Source organism: Chiloscyllium plagiosum, chromosome 1 (assembly GCF_004010195.1).
Source record: "Chiloscyllium plagiosum isolate BGI_BamShark_2017 chromosome 1, ASM401019v2, whole genome shotgun sequence".
NCBI classification, from domain to species: domain Eukaryota; kingdom Metazoa; phylum Chordata; class Chondrichthyes; order Orectolobiformes; family Hemiscylliidae; genus Chiloscyllium; species Chiloscyllium plagiosum.
In genome coordinates this window covers 119,393,311-119,410,832 of record NC_057710.1, presented here as the reverse complement: position 1 = coordinate 119,410,832, position 17,522 = coordinate 119,393,311, and the positions used below count along the sequence as shown (strand labels likewise).

Here is a 17,522-nt window from a genome sequence, read left to right as displayed (position 1 = left end):
AAGCTGGAAGGTTCATTTCCAGATGTTTCGTCACCCTACTAGGTAACATCTTCAGTGGGCGTCCAGGCGAAGCACTGCTGCTGATTCCTGCTTTCTATTTATGTGTGTGGGTTTTCTTTGAGTTGGTGATGTCATTTCCTGTTCTTTTTCTAGAAGCCCTAGCCACTGTCCCCTACATCAAAGACATCTCGGAAATGACTGCCAGGCTACTCAGACCCCTTGGCATCATGGTGACCCACAAACCCACCAACACACTAAAACAGTAGCTAATGAACTCGAAAGACCTTATACAGACAACAAGCAAAACTTATGTCATTTACAAAATACTGTACAAGGACTGTAACAAGAACTACATTGGACAAACAGGCAGAAAACTAGCCACCAGGATACGTAAACATCAGCTAGCAGTAAAACAACATGACCCTCTCTCACTAGTATCCTTCCTTACAGATAAGGAAGGACACCACTTCGACTGGGACAACACAGCCATCCTAGGACAAGCCAAACAGAGACATGCACGAGAATTCCCAGAAGCATGGCATTCCAACCGGAGCTCTATCAACAAACACTTCGAGTTAGACCCCATCTACCACCCCATGAGAAAAAGAACAGGAAATGATATCACCAACTCAAAGAAATCCAAACATATAAATAGAAAGCAGCAGTGCATCGCCTGGAGGCTGACTGAAGATGTTACCTAATAGGGTGACAAAATGTCTGGATATGAACCTTCCAGCTCAGCGGCAAATGTACATGCAAAGCAATCTTGCTTTAAAAAAGTGTTTCTAATCTTGAGTGGTCAAACCCCTTGCAGTTTTCAAAGAATTTTTTCAAAGCTATAAAAGTTATTTCCATACTGATTATAATCAGTTATTATGAATTATACTCTAATAAACATAATTTCCTAACTTTTCTTTGTGTAAAATAGTACTTAAAAGTTAAACCCATTCTGTCTGTAATCAATTTTTATTTCTTGCAAACAGCGAAGACAGTTGTGCTGAATCCACAAGTTCGTATGTCTGTCCCAATTGCACCAGCACAAGGCATTAAAAATGTGAGTAATAAGTCAAAAGCTATTATGTACTTGTCTTCACAGTTTATAATGCTGTCACCCAGCCCATGTCATTGATAAACTGCCATTCCATTAAGTGTTCACTAGCTTAATGCTCAGATGTTTGTATAATGTGCCTCTTTTGTTTGTCCAATATTTATATCACATTACAACATCATAAGTATTAAAATGAAACTATTAAAACTGTTACAATCTTGAACATCTCCATAAGGTTTTCCCTTAATGTTGGAGCAGTCTCAAGGGGCTGTATGGCCAACTCCTGTGCCTGTTTCTGATTACCATGGCCTTCTCTGCTCTGAAGAAAACAGCTATAGTTTCTGTAGTCATTCTGCATAATGTAAACTTGCTATATTTGATCATTCTAGTATAGCTTTCATGTGCCGTATCCAAGATCTTGACATCTGTTCTAATGTGAAGTGCCCAGAATTTCTTACTGAACTCCAGTAGATCCTAGCCAGTGATTTGTCAAAATTAATCATAACTTGCTTGATTTTGTAGTGTATACCCTTTCTTTATAAAGCCAAAGATCCAATTTTAACACCCTTCCCAACTTATCTGCTACATTCAAAGATTTATGTACAGGCACCCGCTTCTGTTCTTGCTCTCTTTAAGGTAATACCATCTATTTTGAGTAGCCTCTTCTACTCATGAATCATTTCATTGTGTTAAATTTATTTAGCATGTGTCTGCTCCTTTATTAGTTCAGCCATGTCCTATGGAAATTTAAGAGTTTTCCTGTTGCTGTTGTCTCAACTTAGAAGTTTTGTCTTTGAATACTGAAATTATACCAAACTCCACGTCGTCAATATAAATTAAAAAGTACAATTGTCTTAACACCAATTTTGGGTTGGGGGGTGCGGGCATTCTACATTTCTCTTCAGCTTGAAGGGCCTTTCCCTTGCCAGTTACCTGCCACTTTGTACACTTGTTTGTTTTAGTCATTGAACTGATGTCATGTGTATAATTTATTGCAAGTCTGTCTGATAATAAAAATTCTTTAGCTTAAAGACAGTACTTTTGAGTTATGATTGCATATAAATCAAACATAAATTTGTTTTGCAGCTGTTAGTCTTCCAATTTTAAGAAACCATTTTCTTTTAATTCTCACTTTAGGTGGTTCCTAAACCCATTGGCAGCACGACACAAATAGTTACTACCAGCCAACCTCAACAGAGACTCATTATGCCTGCAACTGCATTGCCACAGATCCAGCCTAACTTAACAAATCTCCCACCAGGCACTGTTCTGGCACCAGCTCCTGGAACTGGCGGTGTGGGCTATGCAGTTGTCCCAGCTCAATATGTTACACAGGCAAGTGGAAGAAATTCTGAACCAGGATTTTTAGAAATTACGTTGATTTGTAAATATAAGATGAATGTAACTTAATTAAATTTTGTTTTCCTAAAAGCCCAGAGCTGCTTTTAGGCTATCCAGGGGTCTGAGCTAGCATTGCTGGATTCCACTGCACCATGCAGTTTGCTGTAACTGGGAAGAAAACTGGTTTTACTGAGGATCATGCACAAAAGACATGTTTATATTTTTTTAAAAGACTTGTGGAACAATTGGCTTTGTGTGGTATAAAACGGATATAAACTCTTGGTAATCATGATGCTCTGATTATTTACATTTTTCCCCCTGGTGTTATGGCCCTGTGATCGGGGGGGAACAATGGCTTTTGTTCTCAGTTAATACAGGTTCGTGCTTTCAAAGCAATATAAAATATTTGTATGCACACTGAACATCAGTTTTCATGCTGTTATAATCAGCACATTACAAATTGAATATCATTCTGCAATTGATTGCTCCTGGCGATTTCAAATTTTCAGTCTTGGTGCTTCTTTTCTATCAGCTAATGGTGTTAATCTTTATTAAAGATAATGAACATGAACAAACAAGAAGTGCCAACTTGAAACAATAAGCAAGACATGCATATCAGTAGCTTTTGTGAACAAAATGTTTCAGATTAGATGCTTCATCTGTCTTGGTGAAGGATTTTATCTGTAATATTTTAAATGTTTATATAAGCTTCTTTTAAGCTTGATGATGATTACTCCTTTGAATTAAAATTCAATCTACAGAGTGGCATTTTTAAAAGTTGCCACTGTACCTCTTTAATCCTGTAGCTCTTCAATTGTTACTGCAGATAATGATTCAACAGGTCAAGTGTCAACAAATGGTTCAGCGGTAGCACATTCACCTCCAGATCAAAACATTATTGTTTCAAGATTTACTCCAAAAGTGAAGCACAAAATCTAAACTTATAGCAATAATGTAGCAGAGCCTCAGTATTGTACAAATTGTTAGCAGAGGTCCATCTATGCCTCCCCTCGCCTCCAGCGAGATGTTCAAGATCCCATGCCACGGGTTTTACCCCATGTCCAAGCCAATATTTATTCTTCAACTAACAACCTAAAAATAATCGGAGTTATCTGATTATCACTTTGCTTTGTGGGAGTGTGTTGTGTCTACTTTGGTTGTAGCATTTCTTCCATAACTAAAGTTCCAAAGTATTTCAATGGTGGTAATATACTTTAAATGGCCTCAGATCACAAAAGAACATTATAAATTAAACATGTTTGATTTCATTCTTGATCAATTATGTTGACCAAGTGAATTAGGGTTCCATTCTCCCTATTACTGAAGTATATGTAAATGCATGTACACTGCCCAAGTTTCTAAATGCTCTTCGAATGTTGATCAAAATTGTGAAGCCATGAAAATCTTAGATTTCGCTGGTAGACCCAGCAAAGGTAGTCACTGAGATGTTGCAATTAGCATTAATGCCCAGAAAGATTATCTTGGATTCCCACTATTAATTTGTTTTATGTAACATGTTATTATGCAATTATGATATCATGAGCATCTTTCTTCAAGGTATACTGACCATAATGTAACACACCAATCTAATGATCATAGATGGGACTTGCATCCAGGTCAGGAAATGAAGAATGGAAACAGGCTGATCTTTTCAGCAGCAGAATAGTTGCTTTAATTTATACATAAAGATACCAAATAGCACCCAATGTATTATCAACAATATTTAAACTATTATAGAGATATGCAATGTCATTAAATGGATGACATGACAAAATATATATTGTTATTAACTTTTCCCCTAACTTTAGTTGCAGCAGACCTCCTATGTATCAATATCCAGTAACAATGGATTTTCTGGAACATCGAACATTCAGAGTCAAGCAAAGCTCCCAATCAATGGGTAAGACATTGATGCATCTAACATTAATATGTATTATGATGGAGTTATATGGAATTGCATGAAAATGGTAAGAAATTGGTCATTTGGCCTAACCAGACCATGTCTACACTTATATTCCACCTGAGTTATTTCCTGTCCTTACTCATCAAATGTAATAGACTCTCTTTCCCTACTCCATCATTCTCTTATAGTTTTTAGCTGAATTTAGAATTGTGTAGTTCACTCCAATCACTCTGTATTGAAGTCCACAGTCTAAACACTGTATAAAATTTACTTCCTTTGAATTCCTTACTACTTAGTTTGGTTTTTGTTGTAGCTATTTCACTATTCTTAGTGATTTTGTGTGTTTCCCTTTTAGTCCTCTCACCCATTTAGATTCTCTTCCAAAGAATATGTCAACTCGTTTTTCTTGTTGAAATAAGTAGTACGTTGAAATTAATTTGTGAATTATAGACCAGTTTTGCAAATTTCTTCACATTGTCTTGTAACTTGTTTCCATCTAAACTGGCTATTCACTACCTCCACTTCCCATTCTCTCCAAACTGCACAAGTTACTGTCACCACAAACTCAGAAGTATTGATTTTTTTATTGCAAAGTTTAAATAATTGTTATCAATTGTGAACAGCTATGATCCCAACACCGATCAAAGGTCTGCTGTTGATTTCCATGAATCTAATTTTCAAATGTCTTTTTTTAAATGTATTCTCTAACTTTCTGTACAGTATAATAATGGAACAACAAGCTTGTCTGTACAGTAATAACTGGCATAGTTCTGTCCACAAGATTTTGTGTTTTGGTCAGCTTGGGTAAAGCAGTATCAGTAGCGATACAAATGTTCTTTCTTTGTCCTTGCAAGATTTTAACTATGCTGAACAAAAATGTAATTCCAGAAATGACTTGATGGAGGCAAATTAGGGAATATAAATTTAATTTTAATTATAGATTTTTCTAAAATAATAATGAAAGTTCATATGTGAAGTACCTTCTCAGTTGTGGCACAAAGTCAGGTTCTTTGGTGACTCAAAGATTTCTGTGACTTTTCTCTCAGTAATTCACAAATTTCCCACTGCTATTAAAATGAAATCAGTTGGTCAGATGGTAGTCCTTTACTGAAATGCTTACTTTAATTTTTAGTGTTACCTCAGTAATTGAGGAAGCAAACCCGTGTTTTTATAATGCTTACACATTATTTAAAGAAAACTTAAGGTTAGAAGAACAATTTCAGCATACTGTTCATTGTGTTAATATGTATAAAAAGCATACTTGGCTGGATCCCAAAATGTCCATGAAAGTCTGCTTTGTTAATCCACAATTTCAACATTAAGCAATGTGCTATTGACATTGAGAAGTTAAGAAGACTTTATTCTTTTTTTGTCCATCCACCCTTTTCTCTTTTATTTAGGTCATCGACATCAGAGTCAGGAACAAGACCTCGGAAACCTTGTAATTGTACAAAGTCTCAGTGCCTCAAGCTGTAAGTAAGATGTTTTGATCATGCTGCCAAACACTGATGTCCAATCTCCACGATACTTTAATGATGCCTCTTCACTTCCAGTATCCAGTATACATTTTAGATTTCAAATTGCAGTATCTTTTCAGTGAATGTTGAACTGCCAGTGTGTCACCTCTGATTCTTTTTCCTGGGGTCGGGGAGTCTAGAACTAGAGGGCATAGGTTTAGGGTGAGAGGGGAAAGATATAAAAGAGACCTAAGGGACAATATTTTCATACAAGGGGTGATAAGTGTATGGAATGAGCTGCCAGAGGATGTGGTGGAGGCTGGTACAATTGCAACATTTAAAAGGCATTTGGATGGGTGTATGAATAGGAAAGGTTTGGAGGGATATGGGCTGGGTGCTGGCAGGTGGGACTAGATTGGGTTAGGATATCTGGTCGGCATGGACGGGTTGGACCGAAGGATCTGTTTCCATGCTGTACATCTCTATGACACTATGATAGGGCAATGAGAGACTATTCTACACGGTTGGATATGAAATGAGTTGGGAACTGTCGATTCAGTTCTTTTATTTTGTAGTGCTTGACCTATTCATTTAAACATACCTTGCCTTTAACTTCTTTTGAGCGGCAGGTATGTTCAGCCAGCTTAATTACTTTTGGACTGCTGTACAACTTTACAGTTTAAAGGAAAACTCGTTTCTCAGCATGGATCAATAGTGCAGGTTTGATAATGCCACTCAGGAAGCACTACCCTCATTCAATGCCTGTATTATCTCATCTAAGAACTCAATCACATTTTTCAGACATGACCTGACCTTGACAAAGCCATGTTGACTGTCTGGTATTAATTTATTTTTCTCTAAGTGTATATTTACTTTGTCCTGTATTATGGTTTCCATCAGTTTGCCCATTGTGACACAAAGCTGGCAGGCTTTTGGTTTCCTGGGTTATCCTTTGTCCCTTTCTGAAATAATGGAGTCACATTTTCAATCCTGTAGTCCCCTGGGACTAACCCTGAGAAATTGAGCAGAGAAAGTCCAGGAGAGTTGAGACATAGATTGATGTCAGCAAAGGTGAGGGAAATGAAGATATTTGTGGGGAACTTGTAACAGAGGTTGGTCAAGTAAGGAAGACCAGTGTCAGTTTTCACATGAGTAGAGAGGAAGATAAAATTCTCAATAAACAAGTAGAACACAAAAATAGGTAAAGCATAACAACTAAGCATCATGAAAAGTCTAGTGGCAACTTGCATCAAAGGTACAGAATAACTAAATTGCACAAGAGCTGTCTGGAGTTTAATTATCTGATGATAATTGCATTTTCTCAGCATAAAATTCATTAGTTAAAATTTCTTGTTCTTAATATTCACCAAGATGTATTTTTAAATATTCTTTACATGCAACTTTTAAAGGAAGTAGGATTAACAGAAGCGAGTGAGCTCATTGAAGAAGGTGAAGTTGCCAAGTGATAAGTAGTGCAGCTGAGACTTGAGTTCGTTCTAGAACCTCTATTTCTTTAGGAAAAATGTGGTGGTGTGTAATATGTTTTATTTTTTAAAAAAGAGCAGAACATTGAATTGAATTAGCTTTATTGTCACGTACTCAAATGAGTACAATGAAATGTTTGCAAGTCACATTATGGGATTTTTTAGGTACCAAGGGACCTCGTTACAGATTTTTAAGAACAAATTCTTTTGGGGGGAGAAAAATGGAAAAATACTGTTTCCCATCCAGTCCACGCCAGCAACTAGCCTCCAGTAACCAAAAGAGAGACTTCCACTGCCCTGGACCCACTAACATAGGAGTCACCACACTTTAGGCGTTATACTCATAGTCAGGTGAGCATGTGTCACCATGTTGACAAATGTTTTTTTTTCTAGGTTTTAGTCACACCAAGATGATGGTAGGTTAATCTACTTACAAGGTTATAGATCACGGCAACTTGGTTTTCAGGAGTGAACATTCTCAAGAACAGTTTGACACATGCACATAATTTAATGCATACACTGCAGGATGAGCAGAAAACTCCCCAAATCCTCAATGTTGATGCCATAATTTTTGTAATGTTAAAAGCTGCTTTTAATTCATTACTATCCTAATTTTTGGAGTGAGCCACGGATGGGTCTGATTTGCTGAGGTTTTGCTTTTCAGAGGATGTACATCTGAACATTTTCAATTATTTCCCATTGTTCACTTACAGTCATGGCTTTTAGACTACTTATTCAATTAACTTTTAACTAGTTCTTCTGTCAAACTCACATAATTGCTTTAAGATTAAAGATTTATGTTTGTGTTTGGAGTACATCAACTTCTGACTTAACATGCAATTCAATCCATATTGTATGACTTATGTAATATTCTAGGTTTTAGGATCACAGTTTCCAAAAGGCCTTTTACTAGGACATTATGAATTAACCTTGATTCAATACAAATACCAAATCTTAGATTAGCTTTATCCCTAGTCTGTTCTGCATCATATTGCTCCAAGAATCTGTTATAAAAACATTTCATAGTTCCTTTGTTAGAGCACCCTTGACAATGTGATTGTCCAGTCTATAACAAGATTCAAGTCCACCACAATTATCACATTGCCTCTATTACAAGCTATAATGAATACTTGCAAATGCCGTGTGCAACGTTATAACTACTGTTAGGGGTTTTTAAAGTACTCCCCTCAGTTGTCTAATTCCTGCTATTCCTAATTTCATAAGTTGATTTTACTTCATGATCATCTGAGGCCTCTTATTAAGACCTTCTGTCATCTTTTACTACTACGGCTCCTTAGCCATTCTGCTTGTCTCTCAAATGTTGTAAACCCTGGAATATTTATTTTCCATCCTTGAATACATTGTGTCTGTCATGGTGTCTAGATACATGCCAACGCATTAGAATCAAGAATAGGATACTCATCCCCTCAAAGCTCCTCTGACATTCAATAAAATTGTGACTGATATGATTTCTCCACATTCCTGTCAACTCCCTGATGATATTGACCCCCTTGCTTATCATTTACTTCACTTTGTAACTACATTTTGCCAATGAATTGGTTGATATGCAACTGATATCAAATTTGATCATTTAAGTGCTACATGTGACTTATTTCCCAGAAGAACTTTGTCCCCCAAAAAGTTCACAGTTAAATGTACCATACAGCAGGTTGAGCACCAAAATCTTAAAGTATGTTTGTTTTTATTTTTAAAAATTAATGAATATTTTAAAATGATTTTTAATCAACCTGTTGTGATACACCTCAGGAGCAAGTTGAGACTTGAACCCAGGCCTTCTGGCTCAATGATTGACACATTATCCCTGCACCAAAAGAGCCCTAGATTGTGTCTAAGTGTAGATTATTAGGTGCATGTCAAGAATAAGGGGTTTCAAATTAATCAATTTAGTGCTGCAGTCAGTTCAATCGGTCGTCACATCACTCAGTTTTTGACAATTTTCAAAATATTTTCACATTACACAGAGCATGCAAGTTGCACAGAACACTTGATGCTAAAATAATCATTGTGCTTTACCATTTGTATTGTTTATTGTTTCATGATAACTTTGCTTTCTTCCTTTCTTATATGGAAGCTGTAGGGGTTACCCTGTCTGCTTGTAGGCAAAAGGGAGGCTACAGGTGCTGGAGATCTGCAGTCTGCACAGCTGCCTGACCTGCTGTGCTTTTCCAGCACCACTCCTGTCTGCTTGTAGCCAGTAATTCTTTCAGCCCACTGAAATGATGGAGAAACCCCAAGGCAGACTCCATTGGTATTCCCTTAGCCAAACGACAGATGGGAGATGAGTGCAAGGAAGGAAACTCTGCTGCCTCTTAAAATCATTCAGAAAGCATCAAATTTGATGTTCACAGCTGAATTGTGGGAACTAAGCTGATCACTTGTCATGCTGTCTGCATTGAGTAGACTGTGGCAGACACAAACTGCCTCATTTTACTAGATCAACGTAAAAACTTAGTAAACCTAAAATACATAATAGCCACCCTTATTAAATCTCTGATTTGCGTATATTACAATGTTTTTATAAAATGTGAGCTAAACCTCCAAGCTTTCAGGAATGGTCCACAATATGACAGTGATGAATTCCTTAGTGTTTTAAATGTATTTGTGGACTTAATATATTTGATATTCATGTAAAATTTCACCTTTTCATTTTAGATACTGTGATTGTTTTGCAAATGGAGAATTTTGCAATAACTGCAATTGTACTAACTGCTTCAACAATCTGGAACATGAAGCTGAGCGGCTAAAAGCAATAAAGGTGAGGTGCTATACTTGTAGTTCTTGAATTTAAAGATGCAACATTAAAAATGTGCTTTGTCTGACAAGTGCAGAAAGTTCTCAGTGTTAATCTTAGGATTCTTTCTGCCCAGGATGTCTGCCAATCTCACCAATCCACTTTCATCCTGTTTACCCCACCCACCAGTACACATTTTAAACTTGACTTGCGAATCAACAATTGTCACTATTTTTTTGCTTTTCCCTCCAGTGAGCCTAGCTAACAATGCATACAGGATTGCCAGATGTGTGTAGGTTTAGAATCATGGTTGGGCTGCACCCGTAACTCAATAATTTAAGTTCACATTTGAGGAATGACCACTCGGTATTAAAGATGCATGGAATCTTGAATTTGTAATGACAAGTCATGCAGGAAAAGAAGAGTGGATTAGACGATTGACAGAAAGAACAAAAATTACTATTAACAATTTATTTTCTTGGCTGTTGAGTCAGATGTGATTTTTGGGGCTGTGCATGAACTTGGTTGTCATGACTTTGAATAATTCAATGTGGTTGTAACCAATGGAGTACAGATCTGAAATAGAATTGCTGATGAATATTTTTCCAGTCAACTCCACTGAATATGTTGTCATGCAGTGATGTAAGAATTTCATATATTTACTTTTACATTTCAAGGAGAAAGAGCTTGGTGGCTAATTTTCTTTTCATTGAAAGCTGGGCATGAAATATGCGGGCCAAAATTTGTTGAAATACTCAAAACAGGAAAAGTAAGTGCCTTTACTCCTGGTTGAATTCATGGTCCAAAAATAAAGCTAACTTGTACCCAGCTTAGGAAACTTTCCATCTTGAGGTCCTGTACAGACCAAATTGAAACACATTTTGTGGAGGTATTGGTCTGGGGTGGACAATGTCAAAAATCACATGACACCAGGTTATAGTACTAATAAGTTTATTTGAAATCACAAGCTTTTTGAGTGATGCCCCATCATTGGGTGAAGTGAAGAGAGCACTCAGGCACAGATTTAATGATCAGAGATGTAAAGGTCATACACATGGTGTGAGTAAGTGTCGACAGGCCAAATGATAGGTCTCTGAAGGTGATCAAGAGTGTCAGATGGTGTGAGTAAAGTGTAAATAGCTGAATATCAATAATTACAAAAATAAAGGGTGCTGGAAACAATACAAATGACTGGAATAACATGCTAATTGAAAGTCGCATGCCAAGGGTCTAACCAGAGTAATAGGTAATCAAAAACTGTACAAACTAAGGTGGAGAGATCATGTGGACGGCATGGTGGCTCAGTGGCTCATAGCTTCAGCAACCTGGGTTTGATTCCAGCCTCGGGTGACTGTCGTGTGGATTTTGCACATTCTCCCTGTGTCTGCGTGGATTTCCTCTGGGTGCTCCGGTTTCCTCCCACAATCCAAAGATGTGCAGGTTAGGTGAATTGGCCATGCTAAATTGCCCATATTGTTCGGGAATGTGTTAGGGGTAAATGTAGAGTAATAGGGAGGGGAATGGTTTTGGGTGGGATACTCTTCAGAGGGTCAGTGTGGACTTGTTGGGCCGATGGGCCTGTTTCCACACTGTAGGGATTCTGTGATCTCTTCGATGACAACAAGTTCTCAAGGTGATGGTGGCAAAACCGACAGTAAGGAAGATGTCACAGAACAGTATGATGGGATCAAATGTAGCACAACATTAACCCAAGGTCATTATCATGGATATGGGATGATTGGAGGCTGAATGTCCTTAGCCACTGAAGTGTATCCCAACTGGGAGGGAACTTTGCTGTCTGGCGATTGTTGCATGGTGTCCATTTATCCATTGTCTTCACATCTGCATGGTCTTGCCAATATACCAAGCAAACACACTTAGATACCCCAATGTATCAAGCAACAGACCCTGTGTGAGAACCTCTCTGGTTATGTCGAGGGCATCTTGAAACCCACTGTATGAGGAACCCCCAGCTTCTATCCCGACACTATAGACTTCCTACAGAAACGTAGCACCCACAGACCAGTCAAACCAGGAATATTCCTTGTCACAGTGGATGTTTTGGCATTCTACATGAGCGTCATAAACCCATCCACTTCCTCTTGACCACAACGTCTTCATCTTTGACAACTAGCTCTTCATCTCAGACACACGCAACAACCATGTGGACCAAACGTTCACCACAACATGCCAATGTTTTTGTGCACAAGTTCAAGCAAGACTACTTTGCACAGGACCTCCGACCTGCACGATATGCCAGATACATTATTGACATTTCCTTCCTTTGGACTCATGACAAGGAATCACTGATATCATTGCGTAGTCATTTCAAAAAATTTTATCCCACCATCACACTTGCCATTGAGTACTCTTCAGAATCAGTCTCATTCTTGGACACGCACATCTCCGTCAAGGACACCTCAGTACTTCACTCTGTCACAAGCCTGTGGATAACCTCATGATTTGCACTTCTCGAGCTTCTATCCTAAACATGTTCAAGAAGCCATCCCCTACAGATAAACCCTCCGCATGCGTAGAATCTGCTCAGACGAGGATGAACACAATAGACACCTAAAGAAGCACTCATGAGAATAGAATATGATGCTCAACTCCATCACCAGTCCCGACATACCACAATGAAAAATCACAATGACCTTCTAAGAAGGCAAACACAAGATATGACTGGCAAAGTACGCTTCGTCATCCGGTACTTCCACCAAGCGGAGAAACTATGCCATGTTCTTTGCTGCTTTCAATGCGTCAACGACGACCAATCTCTTGCCAAGATCATCCCTACCCTCCACTTTTTGCCTTCAAACAACCACCAAGCCTTAAACAGACCATTGTTCAGAGCAAACTACTCAGCCTTCAGGACATCATCGACCACAACACCACACAACCCTGCCATGCAACCTCTGCAAGATAGGCCATATCATCAACATGGATACTACCATCACGTGGGAACACCACCCACCATGTACTTGGCAGATATTCGTGATCAGCCAACGTTGTCTACCTCACATGTTGCAAGCAAGGATGCCCTGAGGCATGGTACATTGGCGTGATCATGCAGAGACACTAAGACAACAGATGACTGGACACCATGCAGCAATCGTTAGACAGGAATTCCCTTCCCAGTAGGGAACACTGCAGCGCACAAGGATGTTCAGCCTCCAATCTTTTGGGTAAGCATCCCTCAAGGCAACTTTTTGAGATACACGGCAATGCAGAATCCTGAGCAGAAATTGATGATCAAGTCCATATAGATGAAGGTGGCCTCCACAGTGATCTTGGATTCATGTTGTGCTGCATGTAACCCCACCATACTGTTCAGTATTTGTAAAATCTTCCTTACTGTCCTATTTTGATCCCATCACCTTGATAACCTATGATCTCTCTACCTTAATTAGTTTGTACGGTTTTAGATTACATGTTACTTTAGTTAGACCCTCAGAATGTAACTCTCTTCCCGAGCATGTTGTTCCAGTTGTTTGGTTTATCTCCAACATTACCTTATTTTTGATTTTTTTGTAATTATATCTCTGCTTCAATTAATCAGATTATGGGTATTCCCTCCACTTGTTATCTGCTTTTGACAATTTACTCACACCGAAACTTGATCACCTTTGGACGCCTATTATTCAGCCTGTCGACACTCCACTCATGCCATTTGTATGATCTTTTGATTTTTCTGATTATAAAGTCTGTGCCTGAATGCTGTCTTCACTTCACCTGCCAAAGGGGCAGTGCTCCGAAAGCTTTTGATTTCAAATAAACCTTTTGGACTATAACCTGGTAATTTTTGATTTCAAAACATTTTGGCAGAGGAAGCCATTTGGAAGTGGTTGTGATGTGGATTTGGATTCTGCTTGGGAAGAGACTTGGAATTTTATACACTCCTGTTGCCTAGAACAGGGTCTCTCTCAGATGTTTAACAACTCTATTTCTAATTTCTTTAGAAGCTTAAAATACTTGGCAGATACTCATAGTTTTTGTTGGTCTGTTCCTCTCTTCACATGTTGATTCCCTCTCTGGTCAGGAGGCAAGCTGCTGTGGTTGCTGCTGTATCCCAATATGCCTATAGGTAGGCTGGATAGTGAGGTCCCCCAACTCCTGCCAGGCTGGATTCTTATACCCTTCTGGCTACCTTTTGGAACTTTCCAAGATTTGACCAATCAGAAGTATCAAATTAATTGGCTTTATCACTTTGAAATGCTGCTAATAGTTCTTGTTGGCTTGCTTAACAACAATCCCTTTGCTCTTTGGCCTGGAAGTCTGGTTCCATCTCAGAATATACAGCTGATCTTTTGTCATACTGAAGCATGTCTGCCCCGTGCATCAAGTGCTTGTTTGTCAGGAAGGGTTAAATTGCCCTTTTCACACTTCCTAATGTATTCTGGGGACTCTCTGGTTCGATTGTCTGGGTGCTGATCTTGCAAGGACTTGACGCCTGACAGAATCGTCTGTTTTGGCTCGGGCATTCCCAGCATTTTTTTTTTTGGGTCAATGTTTGACACCCTGTTTATTTCAGTTGCTGCCCCTGTATTTCTGGCCTCCCTCCTTAATAATTTTTCTCACTTTGAGCTGTCGCAGGCTACTACGCTCCTTTCTACTTTTTTTTTTGCTGTGCTTTCTTCTTTCTTTCAGTACCTCAGTCACCTCTTCTATTCTTTAGTGTGTCCACTCATTGTCTTTCAGTTGAACACACTGCCTGTGGTGTTCATGACTTGGAGGTGCTGGTGTTGGACTGGGTGTACAAAGTTTAAAAATCCCACAACACCAGGTTATAGTCCAGCAGGTTTATTCGGAAGTACTGGCTTTCGAAGTGCTGCTCCTTCATCAGGTGATTGTGTCTTTCATCAATCACCTGATGGAGTAGCACTTTGAAAGCTAGTGTTTCCAAATAACCACCTGTTGGACTATAACCTGGTGTTGTGGGACTTTTAACTTCCCCTGTGGTGTGACCACCTCCTGGAGCACACAATTGAATGACTATCACAATCTCTGCTCCACAGTGACTGCAGCCATCAATCAAGCTTCAAAGGCCCGAGTTCAAGCAAATGGAGACATATCTTTTACGTTTCACCCAAGACCCATGAAATATTCAGGTTCCTATATAGCTCAGGAATTGCAATAGCTGGTCTCAACTACCCATCCATGACTTTTTTAAAAAAAATCACTAGTTCCTCTTTTTAAAATCTAGATAGTAGCTTGCTGTAAACATTACAATCAGGTGAGGAAGGGTCTAATGGTTCCCCCCCCTGCCCCATCCTCGTTTGACTGTAAAAGGCTTGTGCTTAACAAGGATGTTTGCCCAATTCAGTTAGTAACTGTTTGCATGCCCGTTAACGTGAAAGAACCAATAGCACAGGTTTTCTTGAGCTTCAAAGAGATCTGTTTTATTATACTCAAACGAATCTAAGTAAAATAATGAAGCACGCACCAATTTTCATATGTATTGCGCACACGTGTATTAGAATTGAGAAGGATAGGTTTACCAGATTACAGAAAAAAAATGTAATCAAGCATGGAGTTTATAATTTGTTGATATGGCTTGTTTTAGGCTACATTTGGTCGTTGTTGTTTCGGAAATACCCCTGTGGAGTTGAATTCATTCCTTAATATTGTTTTGTCTGCCTGGGGACTTCTCTATACCCGTTTAAATACAAACATATATGTTAGGAGTAGAAGTAAGCCATTTGGCCTTTCAAACTTGCTCTGCCATTTGATGAGGTTGTGGCTAATCTAGTTGTGTTCCAAATTTCCATCTATCTTAATTAACGTTTGATTCTTGTTAGGCAAAGGAATCAATCTACCTCTGCCCTAAAAAAAAGTAAAGCCCTCAACTCCCCTCCTTCTGTTGAATGTTTCTATTATATTCTATCCACCAGGTTTTGTTGACTCACTTAACCTATCTGTATCAGTCTGCATCCTTGTTACATCATTTTCACAACACACTTTCCTTCCTATCATTGTGTCAACTGCAAATTTAACCACCAGACTTCAACCTAAGTTTTTAATACAGCTTGTAAAATAAAAAGGGCCTAACCCATCTGTGGGACCCTACTTGTCATATCCCACCAATCTGAAAAAGATCTATTATGCATACTGTTTCCAGCCAGCCAATCAATCCTCTCTCCAAGAATCCAGTTCTTTATTTTTCTTTTAAACATAATCACCAAAATCACCCAATTAACTAATTAATCTAAAACAAATTACTGGCACTGCTCACCATGGCAAACAACGTAGCTGCTTTTTATTTTGTAAAACTCCCCTCCAAATTGCTCAACAAACTAATTAAGCAAATAACAACAAACACTGCCTATTTGGGACAGTTTCACAACAATCAAGACAAAATAGTTTTGGTGGAAGAGGGGGATAATGTACTCTAGTCCCCATATGCCTTTCTGTCTCTCAAGGTTTCAAAGGTAGAAATCGGTTCTTGATACTTTCTAATCAGCCCAATCAGAGGTAAGATTATTTTTTTTAATCAATAACCTATTCAAACCTGTTACTACACATCTGGAAAAAGTGAGGAGCTGTTCTGGTTGACCCTTTTCTGTCACAAGGTGGTGCAGTAGTAACGTCACTGGTCTGCTAACCCAGAAACCAAGACTATTGTTCTGGGGACATGGGTTCAGTTTGGCAGACAGTAAAGTTGGAATTGATGAGAAATATCTCGAAGACTGGGCTGCAGTTCGATGGGTAAGAAGACCCAGATTTGAGTCCCAACATCTCTAGATAGATTGTTTGGTAAGATATTCAAGTTGACCCTGAAGGAACCTGCATTTCTAAACTTGACACTCCCTACAATTCTAATATCCTTGTTTGCTTCAGAGAACTTGGCTTTCGTGCCTACATAGTTGTTCTGTTTCAATTTTAAAATACTAGTCTTAGTCGCACTCTTTTCCTTGTGAACTGAATGCAACATTTAATCATATTTTTAATTGCTCCTATCTTGATATGCCTTTACTTTTGAGGTCGTTTAGTTTGTCCTGTCACGTCAGGTCTCTGCTAGTCATTTTTAGGATGTTCTTGTTTCAGCCAATTTTTCTTTAACCCTGTTCCTGCTTTGGTCATTTTAAAGTCAACGGATTCATTTTGACCATCTTATTTAACAGCAGCTCTTGACCATGGCTTTACTGTTGCTGAATCCTTCACTGTCAACATACTGAGGGTTATCATTGACCACAAACTGACCTGGAACAGCCAGGTAAATAACATGGCTACAAGAACAGTTCAGAAACTGGGAATTCTATGGCAAGTAACTCACCACCTGACTACTTCATAACTTGTCTGCCATCAATAATGTCACAGTCAAGAGTGTGATGGAATACTGTGCACTTGCCTGAATGAGTGTGTCTCTCAACAATACTCAACAAAATTGACACCATCCAAGAGAAAGCAGCTTACTTGATTAGGATCCCGTCCACCAAATTGAATATTAACTTTGTTCACGACAGCCGCACAGTAGCAGTGGAGTGTATCATCTACCAAATACATTGCAAAATTCACCAAGGCTGCTTCAGTTGTGACA

The 17,522-nt window shown here is 38.7% G+C and overlaps 1 protein-coding gene across 5 annotated transcripts in view; it reads left to right on the top strand.

Moving 5' to 3' along the window:
- lin54 (lin-54 DREAM MuvB core complex component) overlaps positions 1 to 17,522 on the top strand; it is an 85,271-nt gene that overhangs the window by 46,492 nt on the left and 21,257 nt on the right. For all 5 annotated transcript variants that reach the window (XM_043695212.1, XM_043695199.1, XM_043695198.1 and 2 more), the window contains 5 exons: positions 984 to 1,054; positions 2,186 to 2,383; positions 4,198 to 4,289; positions 5,693 to 5,764; positions 9,907 to 10,009. In XM_043695212.1, the coding sequence (XP_043551147.1) occupies positions 984 to 1,054; positions 2,186 to 2,383; positions 4,198 to 4,289; positions 5,693 to 5,764; positions 9,907 to 10,009 (536 nt within the window). The remainder of the gene's footprint in view (positions 1 to 983; positions 1,055 to 2,185; positions 2,384 to 4,197; positions 4,290 to 5,692; positions 5,765 to 9,906; positions 10,010 to 17,522) is intronic.